This window comes from Colius striatus, chromosome 1 (assembly GCF_028858725.1).
Source record: "Colius striatus isolate bColStr4 chromosome 1, bColStr4.1.hap1, whole genome shotgun sequence".
Classification (NCBI taxonomy): domain Eukaryota; kingdom Metazoa; phylum Chordata; class Aves; order Coliiformes; family Coliidae; genus Colius; species Colius striatus.
The window spans coordinates 124,676,571-124,694,932 of NC_084759.1; the positions used below are offsets into that span (position 1 = coordinate 124,676,571).

The 18,362-nt window shown below is 50.0% G+C and overlaps 2 protein-coding genes across 2 annotated transcripts; both read right to left on the bottom strand.

Moving 5' to 3' along the window:
* Positions 1-3,034: 3,034 nt before the first annotated feature.
* On the bottom strand, positions 3,035-10,409 carry C1R (complement C1r). The gene is made up of 11 exons (XM_061988779.1): positions 10,342-10,409; positions 9,308-9,536; positions 8,905-9,097; positions 8,580-8,723; positions 8,236-8,432; positions 7,589-7,736; positions 7,383-7,504; positions 6,710-6,788; positions 6,158-6,298; positions 4,530-4,604; positions 3,035-4,304 (listed from the first exon to the last, which is right to left on the bottom strand). Exons 1-11 carry the CDS (start codon positions 10,347-10,349, stop codon positions 3,502-3,504), a joined length of 2,139 nt encoding a protein of 712 aa, XP_061844763.1. The 5' UTR covers positions 10,350-10,409; the 3' UTR covers positions 3,035-3,501.
* A 5,613-nt stretch (positions 10,410-16,022) lies between these two features.
* RBP5 (retinol binding protein 5) lies at positions 16,023-17,747 on the bottom strand. The gene is made up of 4 exons (XM_010209200.2): positions 17,543-17,747; positions 17,124-17,302; positions 16,561-16,662; positions 16,023-16,164 (listed from the first exon to the last, which is right to left on the bottom strand). Exons 1-4 carry the CDS (start codon positions 17,613-17,615, stop codon positions 16,111-16,113), a joined length of 408 nt encoding a protein of 135 aa, XP_010207502.1. The 5' UTR covers positions 17,616-17,747; the 3' UTR covers positions 16,023-16,110.
* Positions 17,748-18,362: the final 615 nt, after the last annotated feature.

The window sequence follows — 18,362 nt, forward strand, 5'->3', positions numbered from 1 at the left end:
TCAGGGACCATGGATTTATGTACATCCAGAGTGCTCAACTGATCCTTAACCCTGTCTTCATCAGCAAAACAAAACTCTTCCTTTAACCTGACTTCCTCAGGAGTCTGGGGCTCCTGAGGAGAGTTTTCAGCAGTACAGACAGAGGCAAAGAAGGCATTCAGTAACTCCATCTTCTCTGTATCCTCTGTCAGCAGGGCACCTGCCTCATTCAACAGTGGGCCTACATTGCCTCTAGTGTTAGTTTTATCTGCAATGTATTTGAAGAAGCCCTTCTTGCTGTCCTTGACCTCCCTTGCAAGGTACAACTCCAAGGCTTTAGCTTTCCTAGTTGCCTCCCTACATCCTCTGACAAGTTGTCATGGTTTAACATGATAGCCTTTTCTAGTAATGGGGAAGGGGCTGTAAAGATGGCTCCTGTAAGTAGTTGCTCAAAACTCCCCCCAGCTCTGAACTAGACCCACTGCTGGGGCTGAGCCAATTAGACACCTCCACGATCACTTTTTAAGAAGCCGGAAGAGGAGGCTGCTTCCTGTTTCTTCTTTCTTCTGTTCCCTTCCTCTTCTCCAGCTGGTAGTGGGGCAATGAGTAGGAAGAGTGAGAGAAACAACCATGCAGACTCCAAGGTCATGAGGGAAGAGAGGAGGAGGTGTGCTGGAGCAGAGACTCCCCTGCATTCTACAGAGTAGAATCTGGTGAATCTGAGATTTGTTTGAAAATCTTTAAAGACCCCACATCAGTGGTAGAGACTCATTTTGATAATGATCCTGTGTCAGGGGCAGAGGCTCATTTTGTTAAGAACCCTGAGCCAGGGGCAGTGACTATGGCCAGAGGAGGCTGCCTCCTGTGGGAGGGACCCAATCACTTTACTACAGACCCTGAGCCAGGGGCAGTGATATTTTTTTGCTGAGAACCCCAAGCCAGGGACAGTGACCATGGTTGTAAGAGGCCTGAGGGAGGGACCCTGTATTGGCAGAAGCCGCAGCTGCTGAAGAACGCACATCAGAGGAGTTTGTTAAGGACTGTGTCCTGGGGGAGGGACCCTGTATTGGAGCAGGGGAAGGATGCCAGGAGTCATCCAGATCTGAGAAGACAGAAGCGGCAGAGCCCATCTGTGAGAGACTGACCACATCCCCCATTCCCTGCCCCCCTGAGCCGTTGAGGGGGGAGGAGGTAGAGATATGGGGAGCAGTGAGCTGGGCCCGGGAAGAAAGGAGGGATGGGGGAGGGAGATCTTAAAGTGCTGGTTGTCATTTTCTCATCATCTTGCTCCCTTTTTGCTTTTATTCTGTTCTGTTTCTTTCAGAATAAACTTTGCTTCTTTCCTCTCTAAGTCGAGTACTGGAGTCTGTTTTGCCCGGAACCGTAATTGTCAGCGAGCCCTCCCTGCCCTTGTCTTAATCCACAACAACCTTGCTTATCTTTTTACTCCCATTTCCTTTAGGACACAATCCTAAATGAATATCTCTGGTGTGGGCTCTTCCCCACAGCTGCAGTTTCTGCAGATAGAGGGTCTCTCCCTCTGGACATGGCCTCTTCTGGGCGTAATTTTAACCAGCTCCATTGGTTTGCGTTCTTCCCCACAGTTCCAGCTTCTGTGAATATGGGGTCCCTCACATAGGACACAGCTTCCTCCAGCCATAGTCAGTGCCCCTGGCATGGAGTCTTTAAATAAGAGAATCACTGCCCCTGATGCGGGGTCTTTAGCAAAGTGAGTCACTGCCCCCGATGAGGAGTCTTTAAAGATCTGAAAACAAATCTCAGCTTCACCAGTCTTCTCCATAGAATGCAGGGGAGTCTCTGCTCCAACACACCTCTTCCTCTCCTCTCTCACTGACCTTGGAGTCCGCACGGTCACTTCTCTCTCTCTCTTCCAATTCCTTGCACCACCCATAGCCAGTAAAGAAGAGGAAAGAGAAGCAAGAAAGAACAGGAAGAAGAAACAGGAAGAAGCCTCCTCTTTCAGCTTCTTCTTAAAAAGTGATCATGGAGGAGTCTAATTTGCTCAGCCCTATAAGTGGGTCTGGCTCAGACCATGACAAAGAGTTAGCTATTTTGTTGTTCTTGTCACCTGTACTCACTGAGCACCTCAGAAATACCCTGTTCTTCACCTATAATACAGTGCATTTGCCTCCTGCTCCCTACCTGCCCCTGTACTAGCATTTTATCATTTGCTCCTGTACAACTGGACACCTTGTTGCCCCATGTCCTTGTTGCTTCTCATGTTCCCCTCTTGCTCATACAAATGGGAAAAATCAACGGAATTCGGAACCCTGGAGATCATAAATGAACTTTTATCAGATGTACAATTTCACAGATCACTCCCCAGAGCGTATCACCTCAAAAACAAGTGAGAGATACTGACACTTGAGAAGATCTGGAGATGGATCTCATAGAAAACACTGCAAAAAGGCAACTATGACTTTTTCTTCAGAGTTGCTCTGTCAAGCTCTTTCAGACTTCAGTTCCCTCATTAAATCAGAAGAAAAAGGTAGGTTGTTCTGAGTAGCAAAACCAGTCAAAAGATAACTCCAGATAGTATCCACAACACAAGTAGGGTCATCTTCTCTCTGAGTCAGCATAATTTTAGAGCTCCTGTCCTTTTATCCATTCTTAAACTCTGACCAGCAAGGGCTCCTGAGCTCTTTTCTGCATGAGATTGGTTATTATCTTTACTGTCTTCTGAACATTACTTCGCACAAACAATTTATTTTTGCCTCCCTGGAGGCGCCTGGAATTTTCGACTGGGTAATCAAAAGGTGAGCAACTGTCATATACTGTTGCAGAACTCTTGCCTGGACATGTTCCTATGAGACCTGATCTAGGTGAACCTGCTTCTGCAGGAGGGTTGGACTAGATGATCTCTAAAGGTCCCTTCCAATCCCTACCATTCTATGATTCTATGGACTGGAAACAGTTTAGTGGTAGGTAAAGCAACCCCTATAGAGAGTCCATAAGTTGCTTTCTGTGACATGGAATATTTAGCAGTCGTTAAAACAAAGACAGAAAAAAACCATAACACACCTGGTTTCTCCAGCAATGATTTTAATATTCATCGTATCTCACTCATGCCAACGGACATGCACACACTGTACTCAAACTACTACTTAAGAAAGGCTGCTGCCTTGCAACCTTCTCCCACAATAGAGTACAGAAGTAGATTGCAGTACTCTGATGATATCATCAGCACTTCAAACAGTAACGTTTGCTGTCTCGACATTCCATGATACTATTAAGCCTTCATCAAGTAATAAGATTTGGAAGAACTAGTACGTCCATGAAGACATTCCACAAGGTGCCAATGGACCAGCAGCTTGGGTGAATTTTGGTGGTACCACCAGGAATTCATCAAACGGTGGCTTTCAGAAACGCACGTGGATAGAGATTACATGTTCTGTGTGTTTGAAAAGTCTTTGGAACATCATCAAAAGCTTTAGATAGGATTTGCTATGCCTGGAAATTTATATGCTACCAGGGATTCTTCAGCTGTCAGGACAGCAGCACTTAGAACTTATCCTCCCTTATTATCCCTTTGATCCAGTCCAAATAGCTGAGGATTTTGGTGTAGAAGCCATAACCTTCGGCACAGCCAATACCCCAAGAAACAATACCAGTCGCCACCCAGTAACCGCTTTCTGTGTCTAATACCGTGAAGACACTCCCACTATCGCCCTGGCAGGTGTCCTGTTTGACAGTGAGGAAGCCAGCACAGAACATGTTCTCAGAGAAAACCATAGGTATATCTGTCTTCTTACTGTCCAGCCAACTCTGGCACTTCTCTCGAGATACTGCTGGTAGGCTGACATACTTCAAATGATTTGAAAGGAAGTTTTTTTCCACACCAAACCCACTCACGTAGCCCAAGTGCCCATCCATGTAGAACGTGGTGTTGGTAACATCCGGGAGACAGATGGGCAATACTGTAGGGCCCAGCGTTACTGGGTGCTTCAGCTCCAGCAGGGCTATGTCGCCGTTAAAGTTGTGCTCATCTTCAGGCTTGTAATCTGGATGGATAAAGATCCTACGTACAGGGTGGTTACCCATCTTGTGGAGCTCTTCTACCTTCGTGTGGCCAAGGAACACGTTAGCCTCCTCTGCTAGCTGGTCCAGGCTTACACTGTCCCTTCCTGCCCCTTTAGGGAAGATGGTGTGGGCAGCAGTCAGGATCCAGCGATCGCCCAGGAGTGCACCACCTCCTCGTCCATTGATGCCAGTCAGAGCCTGCCAAGGGAAGTTGCCTGTCCTTGCTGACTTGCCACCTAAGATCCGCTGGATTTCAGAAATGGGGTGGTCAGGCTTCCCACACACTGTGGAGAAATGCAAGGATTTCATGACACCCTCTGTTGCCCTGGCTTGTCGCTCTCTCTAGCATACCATCACTGTTTCACCTTTTTTTTTTGCCTCCCTGGGTAGATTTCCCTGTCCTCCCTCACAGATACCATTATCCTCACTCCCCTCCCAGCATGCTGTCCTTGTAGTGAGTGTAAGCATGAATTGGTAAATACCAGACAAAGTCAGAGTTTTTTACTGACCTGGCAAGCAGGCAGGAATCCTCGCCTGGCCATTTTCATCCACCCAGGTTCCCTCAGGAGAGCAGGTGAATCTGTCTGTGGGATGACAGGGAAGTGAATGGGACCCAGGCCTGCGGGCATGGGACAAGAAGAAAGGAATAGAGAGTAGAACAGACTAGACTAGACTAGACTAGATTTTCTTGGAGTTCCTTTCTCCAAAGTGTCCCACATGCTGCATTCAGCCCTTCCATCCCAAAGGCACCCTTTCCCAGGAAAAGATGCCCATGGTACAGCCAGGAATGGCATGCACATCTCAAAGCACCTCAGTTCCAGGGGACCAATAAAGCACCCCTTCTGTAGAAGAAAAGTCTGAAGAGTCATCGAAGACAAGTCTTAACTTAGTCTACATGCTTATAGAGCACTTATTTAGAGAACAAGACGTGGATTTTAGATTCAAGTTTCTGGTCTCTGTAGTTTACAGAAAGTAGGACAAAGAGGTTTGTTCCAGAAAAAGGAAAAAGACGGGTCAGCTACTGCACATGCTCAGTAACTATTTCTGAGGCTATATTGCAGGTCAGCTAACTTTCACGTCACCTCTGAACACAAACTCTACTACTCCCAACATTGTTGGTTTTTTAGAAAGTTTGTGCTGGTGACCAAAAATAACTAACACGATTTATCTTACAATGTAGTAACTGCTGCCAAAAAAAAAAAGTGTTTGCTGTTCTCTTTCAAAATTGACTAAAACACAATGACACCCCATCAGATTTTGGATGTTGCTGGTATTTACATGCTTGTGATTTCTCTTTTTTTATGGGATCGATGACCCTTTGTGAAGGGGTTGAACTCAGATGCAAGAACAATCAAATTCAACATTTAGTACCAACTTGAAGAACTCCTTAGCTGCTAGCTCCTGGCCCCAGTGTTACCTCTCTCTTGCATGCTGCACAACTGGTTGACAACCATATCCAGGAACTGATTTCCCTTAAAAATCTACTTATTTTGTGGAGGCTAAATGAGCAGCCAAGGCAAGGAAATAAAGAACTCCTTACACTGTTCTTGTAACCAAAGCTCTTGTGACATCAAATCACATCGCAAGTGCAAAATGAAGGCATGTGAATGGTTTTGAACGTTGCCTTAATTTTTCTGACCTGCTGCATAAAAATTGGATTTTTCTGTATGTATGTTATGTAGCCCTTAGATGTCTCTGCTGCTGAACACTGTTCCAAAGGGGTAACCAGCACTGCAGTGGAGTGGAGTGTGAGTTTAATTATTTTCATCTGTAGAAACGTGCACTGGTGTGGTGAGGTTTCAGAATTTGAGTAATTCACAGACACCGTGCCTCACACTTCAGTGAAATCCACTGGAGAAGAATAAATCACTACTACGGATGAGAGAGTAAGATCTCCTACAAAAATTAAGGAGAGCATGGAGGAGGGATGTGATGGATTCTGGAACTGAAACAGGGTGGGAATAGGCTGAGATAAGCCACAGGAGCTATGCTGCAGAGACAATGAGAGACTGAAGAGCCTTCACAGGAGGAAAGCAAGCATGACCCTTAAGCCTGGGGAGCAGGGACAATTCTAACTGGAAAACTGTGAGGGCTTTTCAAGCACAGATTTCAAATGTCTGTGTGGGATTAGACTCACCGCTGCTTGTTCTGGTGACAATGTGATAATAAGGCTCATTGCATCGGTATGTGATCACTGACTGGTAGTTGTTGTTTGCAGGGCTGTTAACATAGCTGAATGCCCCATTGGTCAGGTTTGTAGGGTTGCCACAATTCACAACTACAAAGAAAGGGAAAAAAAATAAGAGGTGAATCAAAGACAGCCTTACTGCTTAGAGGTTTAGGCTTGACTTGGTTTGCAGCCATGATGTGAGGGACAAATTTAGTGCAGCAGGCACAGAGAGAGTCTGGTTGTTCCAGACTGGGATATTTTGCTTTTAGATGTAACAATATTATAGCATTTTTTTTAGTGATATTTTATGTGGTTTTGTAAGGGAGGAAGCGCATTTAAGTTTTTGCAAGCGAAAAAAATGTAATAAGAGTCAACAGCGGACTTCCACTGATCCTTCCAGGTAGCATATCCATGAGGCTTTGGTCACAGACAAATCAAGTCAAAGAGGCTGGACTCCTCAAGTTCTTGGAGGGGGAAAGCCAGAACAGGGGGTATAATCCCCATTCTTAGATCACTCACTTTCGCAGTGTGGCATGGATTGATGCCACGTCCCATCAGCCTGGCAGACAGCTGTGAAGGACAGCAGTTTTTGGTTGCCCTGCATGGAAGAGAAAAACATCTCTGTTGGTTGTACAGAGCCTTACAATTCTCCTCCACAAGTTTTATTCTGTCTGCCCATCTTTTAACTGCTGTCCCATAGTTGCCCCTCTGCAGTCTGCTCCAGTTGCTGTCCATTCCCTTTGCTGCCTTCACTCTATCCTATGTTTGGCACCAGGCTACAAATTCTTCATAGCAGGCTAAGGTGTCAGCAAGCAGCAATCATAAGACCATAATAGGTGTAGGGTGCTACGTGGTCCTGGCGATAACATGGAAAGGGAGGCAAGTCACATCTCCTGCTTCAAGTCTAACTTCGTATCCTTCCAAAGATATATTGTTGCTTACCAATGTTCCCTGGGACGTTTGCCTCTCATCTTCTACTAGGGCTTTGTGAAACAGTACCTGCATAAGGCAGGGAGTTAAGAAAGGAGAAAGGACTGGAAAAAAAAAGCAGATAGAAGTAAGGAAGAAACAGAAATGGCACGAGGTTGCCACAAGTGAACTCTCCAAAGAAAGTTTTACTGGAAGGTGACAGATTTACACAGACTGAAGGGAAGCCAAAATGCGGCTGAAGGTAGTGGAGAAGAGATCTCACCTCCATCAGGTTATACCCAGTCTTGCAGCTGACAATAAAATAGTCCTGAAACCGATACACAGGCTGCATGTTTCTGATGATGGTAAACTGATCCTTTGGGATAGGCTGTGGGCACTGTATTTCTGTTAGAAAAAGGGGCAAAATAAGCTGGTATTAACACATGATGTAGACAGGCCATAGTAGCCTCTGGGGAAGAAATGTCTTACTCTCTGAGGTGTAGTGGATCTTCCAGCCACGGCTGAAACCTGATTCATCGGTGAGGAAGAGTATATCCACCTCATTGCTGTTGGTTTCAATCCTGCCAGGTGACTTCTTTCCACAGTATTCACCAATCTCTCTCCCTCGTGCTTGGATCTGATGAGGAAAACATGTACCACAAGGACAGAAACACACACGCCTCTCTGACCCAGGGTCCCTATTTCGATCCAGATCAAGTTTGCTACAGTGCCTATGGTGGTGAACTGGGTTGGTTGTCTGACCTATCTTTGCTGATGTCTGCCCTGACCGAAAAGAACAAAGGGCCGACTCACTCAAGCTCTGCCTCTGTCTTATCATGTCAATCAGAGCTGTCAGCTCCTTCAAATCCTGAAATGAAATCAACGGGAGATAAAACTGGAAAAAGGACAAATTTTTTGGCTTTGCTTATGGGGGCCTGTGACCCAGAGCCTCTGACCTAGGGACAATGGTGCAAATTAAATGCACTGAGGGAGGGACAAGGGAAGAGCTCAGTCCTTAATGCTGGGACATTCTCCTTGTACTGATCCCGTATTTTTCATCTGAATCATGGTGCCTCCACAATTCCTGTCCAGGTCTGGCAGCAGGGTTGGAAGCAGAGTTTGCTCATCTCCAGTACCTTGAGCTGGTCATAAGGACATCTGACTTGCTGGTGGTCATCAATCTCAAAGGGTTCCAAAAACTTGAGGATGATAGACAGGCCCTTTTGCAGACGGATGCTGTAGTTACACCGGAGGTCTTCTGGATAGGGCTGGGGATACTCTGGGCTGCTCAGGTACCCAGATGCTTCTGTGAACAACTCACTGCTGCACTCCACTGGTGAAGAGGAATAAAGTAGAGGTCACATTACGGAGCTGTGCCTTCTGCAGCCCTTTCAATTGCTCCCTAAGTCACTTCTCTTGCTCTTCTTGGCTGAAGGACTCCATCCCTGGAACCTTCTGGTCTTTCAAAATCTCAATTTACCTTTGCAGGAGTGGTGGTCACTCTGAAGCTGGTAGCCAGTCCGGCAAGAACAGAAGTAGCCACCCACATAGTTGTGGCAGAAGTGCTGGCACTGACGCCTTTCATCTTTCTCAGCAACATTGTCAGGTTTACATTCATCAAGATCTGCAGACACAGGAGACACAGTGACAAGGGGAGGAAGGTGTTAAACTTCTCTGCTGTACACTGAAAGTACACAGAGATCCATATCCCCGCTTACAGCTTCTCTTTATTTGCCTGAAAAGGAGGAAAATTGGTTGCAGCCACACAGGCTTCTTGCTGCATGCTGAGGGTATTGGCTACTCACCCAAGGCTTGATAATAGGCCAGGAAGCCCCTGTAGGGAATCACTGTGCCATTGTCTTCATTGGAGAAATCCGAGTGAAATGCCAGATGCATCCTGTTCCCCTTGGACACAAACTCCTTTCTTCCTGGGTGATTTCCTTTGGTTGACCCAAGCCGGCCACAGTACCGGCCCAAGGTCTTCTTGTCTGCTTTGATCTGTCAAGGTTAAGGGGAAATCACTGTAGCCTCCCAAGATTCAGCCTACTCCATATATCACTATTACCCAGGGGTGACTTGCCAATGCCTGCTCCACATGTTTCTATCTTTAACTCCTTCCCTTTCCTTTGTGGGAAGCATGACAGGAGCCATTGCATGCGATGGACACGAGATTTTCATCTCCAGCCACCTCTTGGCCCAGACACATACCTTAACATAGTCATAGAAGCAAAACTCAGACGGCTCCAGGTCAAAATATCTGAAGGTCAGCTTCACCACATAACCTTCTGGGACGTTGATATCCCAGCTGCTGATGTTATTGTTGGGATACGGCTGGGGATAACCAGGGGATCTGATCTCCCCAAAAAGCTTTCTTGGGACTGGACTGGAATCGATCACTCCAAAAAACAGGAAGGCCCACAGGAGAAAAGGAATGTGCCTGCGAAGATGGCAAGTAAACTATGATATTGCACAAAATCAGGTAGCCAAAATCAGGGGAGACTTCACAAGTGACTTGTGTAATGTCTAATGGAATCCAAACATGGAGGACCTAGCTGCAGGTCCAGCTTCTGCCTTGGATCACTCAGGGACAAGTATGAAATGAAGACACCAGCACTGGCCAACTTCCAGCAAGGCACTGCCAACCCAGCAAAAGAGATTCGTCAACCCAGGAAGCAGTTTGAAGGAGCACAGGGTGAATTCTTTGAGCAAGGTCTGATGGTTCCCAGCAGGCACGGGGCTGGGTCCCTTAGAAGCAGGGGAGATTTGGTTCACTTTGGCTCTGGGCCAGCAGGTAATTTCTAGTTACTTCTAGTTTTAGGATCTTTGCCCATTGCTTTTGGTGGGGATCTGAAGACCCCAAGCTCAGTTTGGTGCGGAACAGTCCTGCAGAGCCTCCCGGACAGCCCTCTACACGGTCATGACTCAGTCTCTCTCCTCCAAGGCTTGGCACTTAGTTTTTTATCTCATTCTTCAGATCTCCCCTCTTCCCCTCTAGAGAACAGGACTATTGGTGTTCCTTCCAAAACCAGCTCGTGGCTCCAAAACCAAATGTGCAAACGTCAGCTGAGGAAGATCGCTCTTCCTCACCCCTATGTCCCAGGAATGCTTCGACAGAGGGAGGGCGAGTATGAACCGAGCCCTTTTGCCCTTTCCTCCATCCCGGCGGGGTCCAACCCTCCCGTTCTCGCTGAAGGGGTCCCTGCGTCTGCCCCCACCCGGCTTCCCGCAGCTGCCCCACTCACGTCTCCATCCGCTCGCCGGCCGTGCGCGGAGCTCCGTTCAGCGGGAGGCCGGGCGGCCGGGGCGGCCGGCGGAGGGGAGGGGAGGGGAGGGCAGGCATGGGCAGCCCGAAGCCCGGCCCCCGCCGGCGCCTGCTGCTCCCTGCTGCCCTCTGCCGCCCGCCGCTGCCCCGCACCGGGCAAACCCCGGCGACAGCAGCCCGGGGGAGTGCTTTTGGTAGGCTGTCACGTCCTCGGCGAGGCAGAGCCGAGCTGTCGCACCTGGCCGGCAAAGGCAGGGAAACGACTGCTACTGACGCTTCCTAGGGTTTGTGCTGCAATCCAGCAGCTGCTCCGAGTTTGTTGCCCCTTAAAGATATGCTCTGAGGAATTCTTCCTTCCCCCTCCCTCCTGGAAAGAAAACCAGAAATGTTGGTCTTAACAAACATATTGAAACTTCAAAGAAATCAAACTATCAAAAAAAGCCAAGTTTACTCTGCTCTGGCTTGCTGAAGACCAGATGAGAGTGGGTTTTCTTTCTTTGGGGGGGTGGGGAATTGGTAGCATCTTCAGGGAAAGCAAGAAACCTCAGACACTTGAGTTAAACAGATATGAAGAAAAATAAACAGGCCTATAGAATTAAAAGCATTCTGAGACCAAGTCTGTTTACAAGGACCCCTCCTTGCTGTTTCTTCTGCAAGCATTTTTAAGAGAAACAAGAGAGACGGGCAAGGCCTTCAGTATTTAACAGGAAAACGAGAAAAGATGTCAACTTACACGTTGCAGGCTTTTATCAACGTGGCAATCAAGACATATATTGTATGCCACCAAATTTGTGATGTTTAAAGCTTCTCGGCTTTCAGGTGTTGATGCAAGAGGTATGACACCACTTTAGTCTTTTCCCTTAGAATTATGGGTGGCTTCAGAGAAATGAGCAAGTTTCTTGCATTGAAATAATACGAAATAATTCTCAGCTACAAAAACATGTTGAATTAAGATGAAAATAGTGTTGAAAAGAATGAAGAAAATGTCTTTGGGATATTTCTAGAAGTGTACTAGAGAACCTGCTCGTCAAACGTCTTTGAATTATTATCTGAGAAAGACCACACAAACATCATATAGCCCCACACATCAGCCTTAAGACTAAGTAGGGAACATAACCCCAGCGCTTCCTGATGTCCAAACATCTCCTCTGCAGGATGAGCATACCGAGGCAGGCTCACTGCCGTGCTGTGCTCTACCCCAGCAGGTTCTGCTAGCCTACCGGCTCACCAGAAGGGAAGCTTTATTCTCAGAAACCACATCTGGAAAGTAGCTGGCAAGCACTGGAAAGTAATCGCCAGGGGATCTGTTATGAACAGGTCAACGATGGGAAGAGTGTTCCCTGCCGAAGTGTGGCCAGACAAGGGAGACTGAGGATCATTTGTAAGGAGCCTAGCCATGTTAGTGTTCTTTACAAAGAGTCAGGGGGCAGTACTTGGTGTTCCCCATGGTGCTTTCAAGACACACCTCCCATATCTCCTTTTCCTCCCTCTGCCCTGATAACACCACCTGGGCTACTAAGAGAGCACTTCAGCTGGTAAAGCAAGGGCCGTGAGCTGAGGGTATGCTTAACTGGAGCAACTCATCTCTAATACGTGTGCCATACACTCACTTGATTTGAACAATACAGCTATGCCCTCAGTCCCGCTCTAGTGCTCGCACTGGTGGTGTTCCCCTTCAGATGCTGTGTGCAATTCTCTGTTAGGTAGGAGCCAGGAAATAGCTGGTACTTTTTTGTTTGTTTGTTTGTTTTTTCCTCAGGAGGATGGTTGTGCCTTTCTTTGCTTAGGGGTAGAATATACCTCAGACCACAGAATACATGTGGGACCATGGGATGCCAAAACTTACACCGATGTGCTGCTTCTTTGACTGAGCTGGGTTACAAGAGGGCTGGACAATAAATCCAAACAATATCAGAGCAAAGTAAAGAAGCTGTAGGTCTTCAGCATGGTCAAAGATGACAACATCCTCTCATGGACAGAGATCCTTGCTTTGAATGCAGTGTCTTGCAGGGGGTCACTGAAAAGAAACTTGGTCTATAACATCATCTGTATACATCCTCTGATGTGTAGACCCTATCATCCACTGAGGAGAAGTTGTGTTGGATACTTTATCCTCAAACCTGAAGAAAGGACAGGGAAATACCTCTGTTGGGCCTTCTACAGCTATACCACCTACCCTACAGTACACCAGGGCCACACACCCAGGTTTACCTGTAAACACTGCACTGTTTTCCCAGGGCATTCTATCTTCAGCTCCTTGGCTTGGCTCTTTGTCACAGATTTTTGGGGACATTCTGCCACTAGCTATAGATCTTGGGCTTCACACAGCCCAGCCTGAACAACCCAATGGTTTACCGTTTTTTCCAGACAACCCAAGACATTCCTGTAGCTCTGCCTGATGTGGCGAAGACGACCAACACCAAAGGACTCTAAGAGTGTGCCTTTGTCCTGCTATGAGATAGTGAGCAGCAGCATCATCTTAGTAGTCTTCTTCTGTATCTTCCAAGTTAAGGAGCAAAGCCAAGACAAATATCCAAGACGGGCTGTAGTTCAGCAGCACTAGCCGCTAGCAAGGGGCAAGAAAAAAGACAGTGTCCAAACATCACACCTTCTTCCCTGCCTTACACTAGTAGATCCCCACATCCCACAGGCTTGTGGCGCAGTACTGTTGTGCAAAGTCACCATCTGTCTTAAGCATCACACCTATAGCATAGTTACAAAAGAAAAAACAGATTTATTAGTGCTAACTAATAGCACTAGTAGTACTAACCAAAGCCCTAGAACAGTTTGAAGTATGGTTATTAGGAGTGTGGATCACATCAAGTAGATATGGTTCCTATCTATGATTCTGGCACAACGGGATGGTTCCTGAAGACGAGAGGCTGTCACGCATATGTGGTGGCTGACAACTGGTCAGAAGCAATCCACTCAGCATATCACCCCATAAACTTACCATGGTAATTGTGTAGATGGTTGGCATACCAGTGGAGAAGAGTCTGTCTAGCTACCTGAACAGACTGTAACAGCTGTCTACCATATGTGGTGGTTTAGCCAGGTGTCCACCAAGTCATAAAATCACTCCCCCTCCTAAACTGGACAGGAGAGATACAGAAATATAATGAGCAGTTTTTTAATTGATATAAGGATGGAGAGATCACTCAGTAATTAGCCTCATGGGCAAAACAGACTCAACCTGGGGAGAAAAAGGTTTGAACAATAAGAACAGGGAGATGAGAAATAAAACTGAATCTTAAAACACCTCCCTCCACTCCTCCCTCTTCCAGGGACTCTCCTCTCTTCCCCCCAGCAGTGCAGGGGATAGGTGTCACGGTCAGTTTATTACAGATGGACTTTGACGCTGCTTCTTCTCAGGGGGAGGTCTCCTCACACTTCCCACTGCTGCACTGTGGGATCCCTCCCATGGGAGACAGTCCCTCACAAACTTCTCCAATGTGGCTCCTTCCCATGGGCTGCAGCTCCTCACAAACTGCTCCAGCATGGGGCCTCTCACAGGGGCAGCTCTTCACACCCTGCCCCGATATGGGTCATCCATGGGGAGAACAGTTCTTCAGGGACAGCCTGAGTCCCTCACAGGATCACAAGTCCTGACAGCAAACCTGCTTTGAAGTGGGCTCCTCTGTCCCCATCAGCTCCCAGGTCCTGCCAGTAACTTGCTCCCACATGGGTTTCCCATGGAGCCACAGCCTCCTTCAGGCATCCACCCACTCCGGTGTGGGGTTCTCCATGGGCTGCGAGTAGATCTCTGCTCCCTTGGAGGCCTCCATGGACTGCAGGGGCACAGCTGCCTCAGCATGGTCTTCACCACAGGTCAGAGGGGAGTCCTTCTTCCAGGACCTGAGCACCCTCCTCCCCCTCCTTCTCCACTGACCTTGGTGTCTGCAGAGATGTTTTCACATCCTCACTCCCTGTTGCTGCTGCAGTTCAGCAACTGGGCAGCAACTTCTTCTCCTTCTCAAATACATTATTCACAGAGGTGTTAACTAAGTCACTAATTGGCCAGGCCTGGGTCAGGTGCGGGGTCCAGCTTAGAATTGACTGGCATTAGCCCTATCAGCTACAGAAGCTTCTGGCAGCTCTTTGTTTAAAGAAGCCATGCCTGTAGCCCCCCCCCCCCCCCCCCCCCCCCCAAAAAACCTGGCCCAGGCAAAACCACTACACCATCAAAAAAGGAAGGTAGGCTCAGAAAGTCAAAGTTTGTACCAGCTTTTGGTGTACAGTCTGAAATTAGTTGTTGATCACACAATCTGGGAGATATTGGTCTGGACATGGTGAAGTGATCCTGGTGTTAGAGATCAGAAGTAGCTCAGAAAGGCTTATTTCATGAAAGAGTACAGAGAGAGCAAGAGTTAAAGTAGCTTGAGCTCTGCCTTTTGCAGCCTCATGATACAACAAAGATAATGTAGAGGTACCTTACGACTGAAGGAATAATGTGTTGTGGATGCCTGCACAGAGCAGATGAACGACACGGTGGATGGCGTGGCAGTGACTGCTCATTGGGTTTGCTTGTGTCCCACCCAGTGGTACCCTTGCACTGGGTTACTGACTGGGTGATGCAGCATAGGATGTCCTCAGAGGTGACCTTAAAGAGTCAGAGCTTGACACTATTAGGTACAGTGTCAGCTCCCCAGCCCCTTGCTTACCACACGTTCTGAGGTATTGCTTTTCAGTCATCTCTGCAGTTCCTGGAAATGAGCTCTTTGGAAAACACTGCTTTTCAGACGAGCTGCTGGAGACAAATTCGTTTTCAAAGTCTGCTACCTCTTGGCTCTCTGTGATGTCAGTAGGTACATGTTTCTGTGTGCCCTGCCTTTCAACTTTTTGTTGGGGTGCAACCACAAGTGTCCTTCAGCAACAACTACCTGGGGGCTCATGCACATCCCATGAGGTGTCTTCATTAAAGGACACCTCTGTCTTTGGCTCTGGTCTAGCTTTTTGGAGGTCCTCACCTCATTTGGTTCTGTCCCTTGGTTTCTGATTGTAGAGAGGAGCTGTGAACCAGGGGAGCTGTGACAGGCATGTGGAAATTGCTGCCAGGAATTCCAGGTGTGCAGCAACGGAGAGGATGGTTGGGATTTCTTACACCAAGAGGAGAGCAAGATGCCATCCTCACCCTCGGGACCTTCCCGGGAGCACAGTCAACGTGGATGTAGTTCCCTTGCCCCACCCCTTGGATTTCACACCATTATATGACAATCATGACCCTGAAAGGCAAGTTCTGCTTCCTGCCCATCCTGCTTGAGCAGCCAGACATCTTAAAGAGAACTTGGTGGCCCGGGGACACCAGAGCAGACGGCTGGTGTTGGTGTCTGTGGAAGAAAGGGTGGCCTCAGGACATCCTTGCCCACCCGGGCATCAACTCCCGACTCCCGAGGGGAGCGGCGGAGCAGCACGGGGTCCGCCGCGGGGGGAGCGGGGAGCCGCGTGGGGCCGGGCCGGCCGCGGTAACGCGCGCACCGCTCCTCCCCGCACCGCTCTTATTCTGAAAGGAGCCTCTGCGCAACCGAGGGCCCCGCCGCGACCGCCTCCTCTCCCCGCCCCCCGGCTCCCCGCCGGGACCCCCCGCCTGCCCCGGCCCGGCCCGGCCCGGCCGCCGCTGGGAGAGAGGGCGAGGCAAAAGAAAACACGCTGCTACGAGGGAGGGGGTCGGCTGTTGTTTCTTTTCCAATGCGGGGCAGTTTGCACTCTGGAGCGAAGTTCCCGTCCGAGTGTCCATCTGGGGAACCTGCGCTCACTTCACTTTCTGGAAAACCTGCACACAGACCTCGTCTTCAGCAGTCATGCGCTGGGGAAAGAGGGGGCAAAAGGGAAGTTTAGGCTGGATCTGCTACTTCTCTCCCTCCCCAGCTGCCGGCACTGCAGCCCTGCCTGACCTTCCAGTACTGGCTGGAGTCTCGCAGGCCACATGCTGCTTCGTGGCCTTTCCCACCCTCCCACAGCCCCAGCGGGTCAGGCTGCAGGGCAGGGATGGGCCATTGCCCTTGTTGAGCTGTGTTAACTTTTAAACTCCGGAGGCGGATGTTTGTGTCAAGTGGTGGCTGCCCCTGAGGAGCCGGGGCTGAAGTCTGAGAGGAGGTGGAGGGAACTTGCACTCAGAGCCCACAGCACCTGCCCTGTGTGTCCTGTCATCCCTCCCTCCCCACGACTGGGATTTGGCAAGCTGCGCCGGACCCCTCCTCACCAGATGCAGCTGGTCACCCTCCAGCCAGTGCCTCCAGCCTCGGTTCCTCTTCTCTCCTAGCTGCTCACACACCAGCTGATCTCCCTCCCAGGAGACAGTTGTCTGAAAAAAAAGGAGAGGGGGAGACATGATCCCAAGACAAGCAGACCCTGATAACACAGGTTTCCAGCAATGATACTAACTGCTCATCTCAGACACGTTTTCAAATGCAGCCCCTGATCTGGTGTCTCATTGGTTGGCTCCTTGGGACTGATGTTCTTTGTGGGAGGTGAATGACCTGCTGGCTTCCAAGTACTGCCAAGTGGGCTCATGTTCTGTCTTGTCAGGACCTTGCTCCGGATAGTACCCTCTGGGTCCCAAAGCACTGAGCTTCTGGTTGTTTGGTGCTCATCACCTTTGCTGTGAGCAATTTACTCATTGAGCCACTTATTCCTGGACCTGCAGGGGCACACCAGCTCTGGGGTGAGCTCTCATTTGATTTCGGGAAGAAAAAGCTGAGCAACTCCCTGAACTTCCAGTATAACCCTAGTCTACTGTCAAACTGCACTTCTTGGTCATCTCACCTGGCACTTGCGTCCATCCACAGGTCCCAGGTCTTCCTCAAACTGGACTCCCAGGTCAAAATCCATAACATAGTCCCGCAGGGAGGTGATCGTGCGGATGACCATGTGATCTCCCGTGTGGATGATCTCTTTATCAGGTTTCAGGAGACAAACCAGTTTTCGCAGGACCACATTGATATCTGGAGGATGAGAGAGGGGAGATCTGTGGATAACCTTCCTCTAGCAGCATCCCAGCAGATCCCTCCACGCCTTTAGCTAGGGAGCCCCAGCCATGATAGCTCCTCTCTCCTCCACAGCACAAAGGTAATGGCCACAGACAGAAAGATCGGAGGGCTACCAATCTCTTCCTGACTTTTGACAATTTTTGAGACAGAAGAGAGCAGAAGGGGAGGAAGGAGCAGTATGCGGTGGGTAGTTACCTAAAGCGCGTAGGTAATTGTCCATGTTCTCCTGGGAGACAAAGCGGTAATAGCCGGTGAGGTTGGGAGGCATCCCGGGATGGAGGGACGGCGCCGACGGCGAGGAGGAGAGAAGGCGAGGAGCGGGATGGACACGGCGCTGGCACCGCGCTCGCTGGCGGGGGCGGGCCGCTCGCTGTCCCGCGGCGTGGCGAGGGCTGGGGGGCGGCCCGGCTCCCGGCCTCCAGCTGCAGTAAGAGTCCCCGCGCCAGGGGGCGCGGGAAAAGGCCGGGACGGCCCCTGCTCCCGGCATCTCCGCCCCGGCTGGGAAGGGCGCGGGAGAGGCGGCGGACCACCGCCTCACCCTCCGCCCTCCTCGAGGGCTGCTTCTGTTCGACCCTTGGCTGCCAGCCAGACGCAAGCAGCCGGTGGCTGCGAGCTTCCTCAGCGCAGCGTGGCGGCCCACGCTGCCCCCGGCCCGGCCGCCGCGTCGAGGATCCGCGGCTGCGGGCTGGCGGCTCCACCCCGCCGAGCCCGGGGCGGGTGAGCGGCGGGCTCAGGGATGCGGTCCGCAGCCCTTCGCCCCGGTCACCTCCCCCACCTCCCCGGGCCCGCTCCTCCCGCGCCCCGCCGCGGCTGCGAGGATGCTCCCCGGGGCGAAGCGACGGTTTCCCTCCCCCCTCTCCCTCGGCCGTCTCCGCGCCGTGCCCGGGCTGCGGTGAGGAGGGGGTGCAGCGGCCGCCAGCCCCCCCACGCCCCTGCACCCCGCAGCACCTGGCGCGGCGGCGCCCCGCATTGGCTGGCGACCCCCGCCGGCCCTCGCCGCGCCCGTGACGTCATG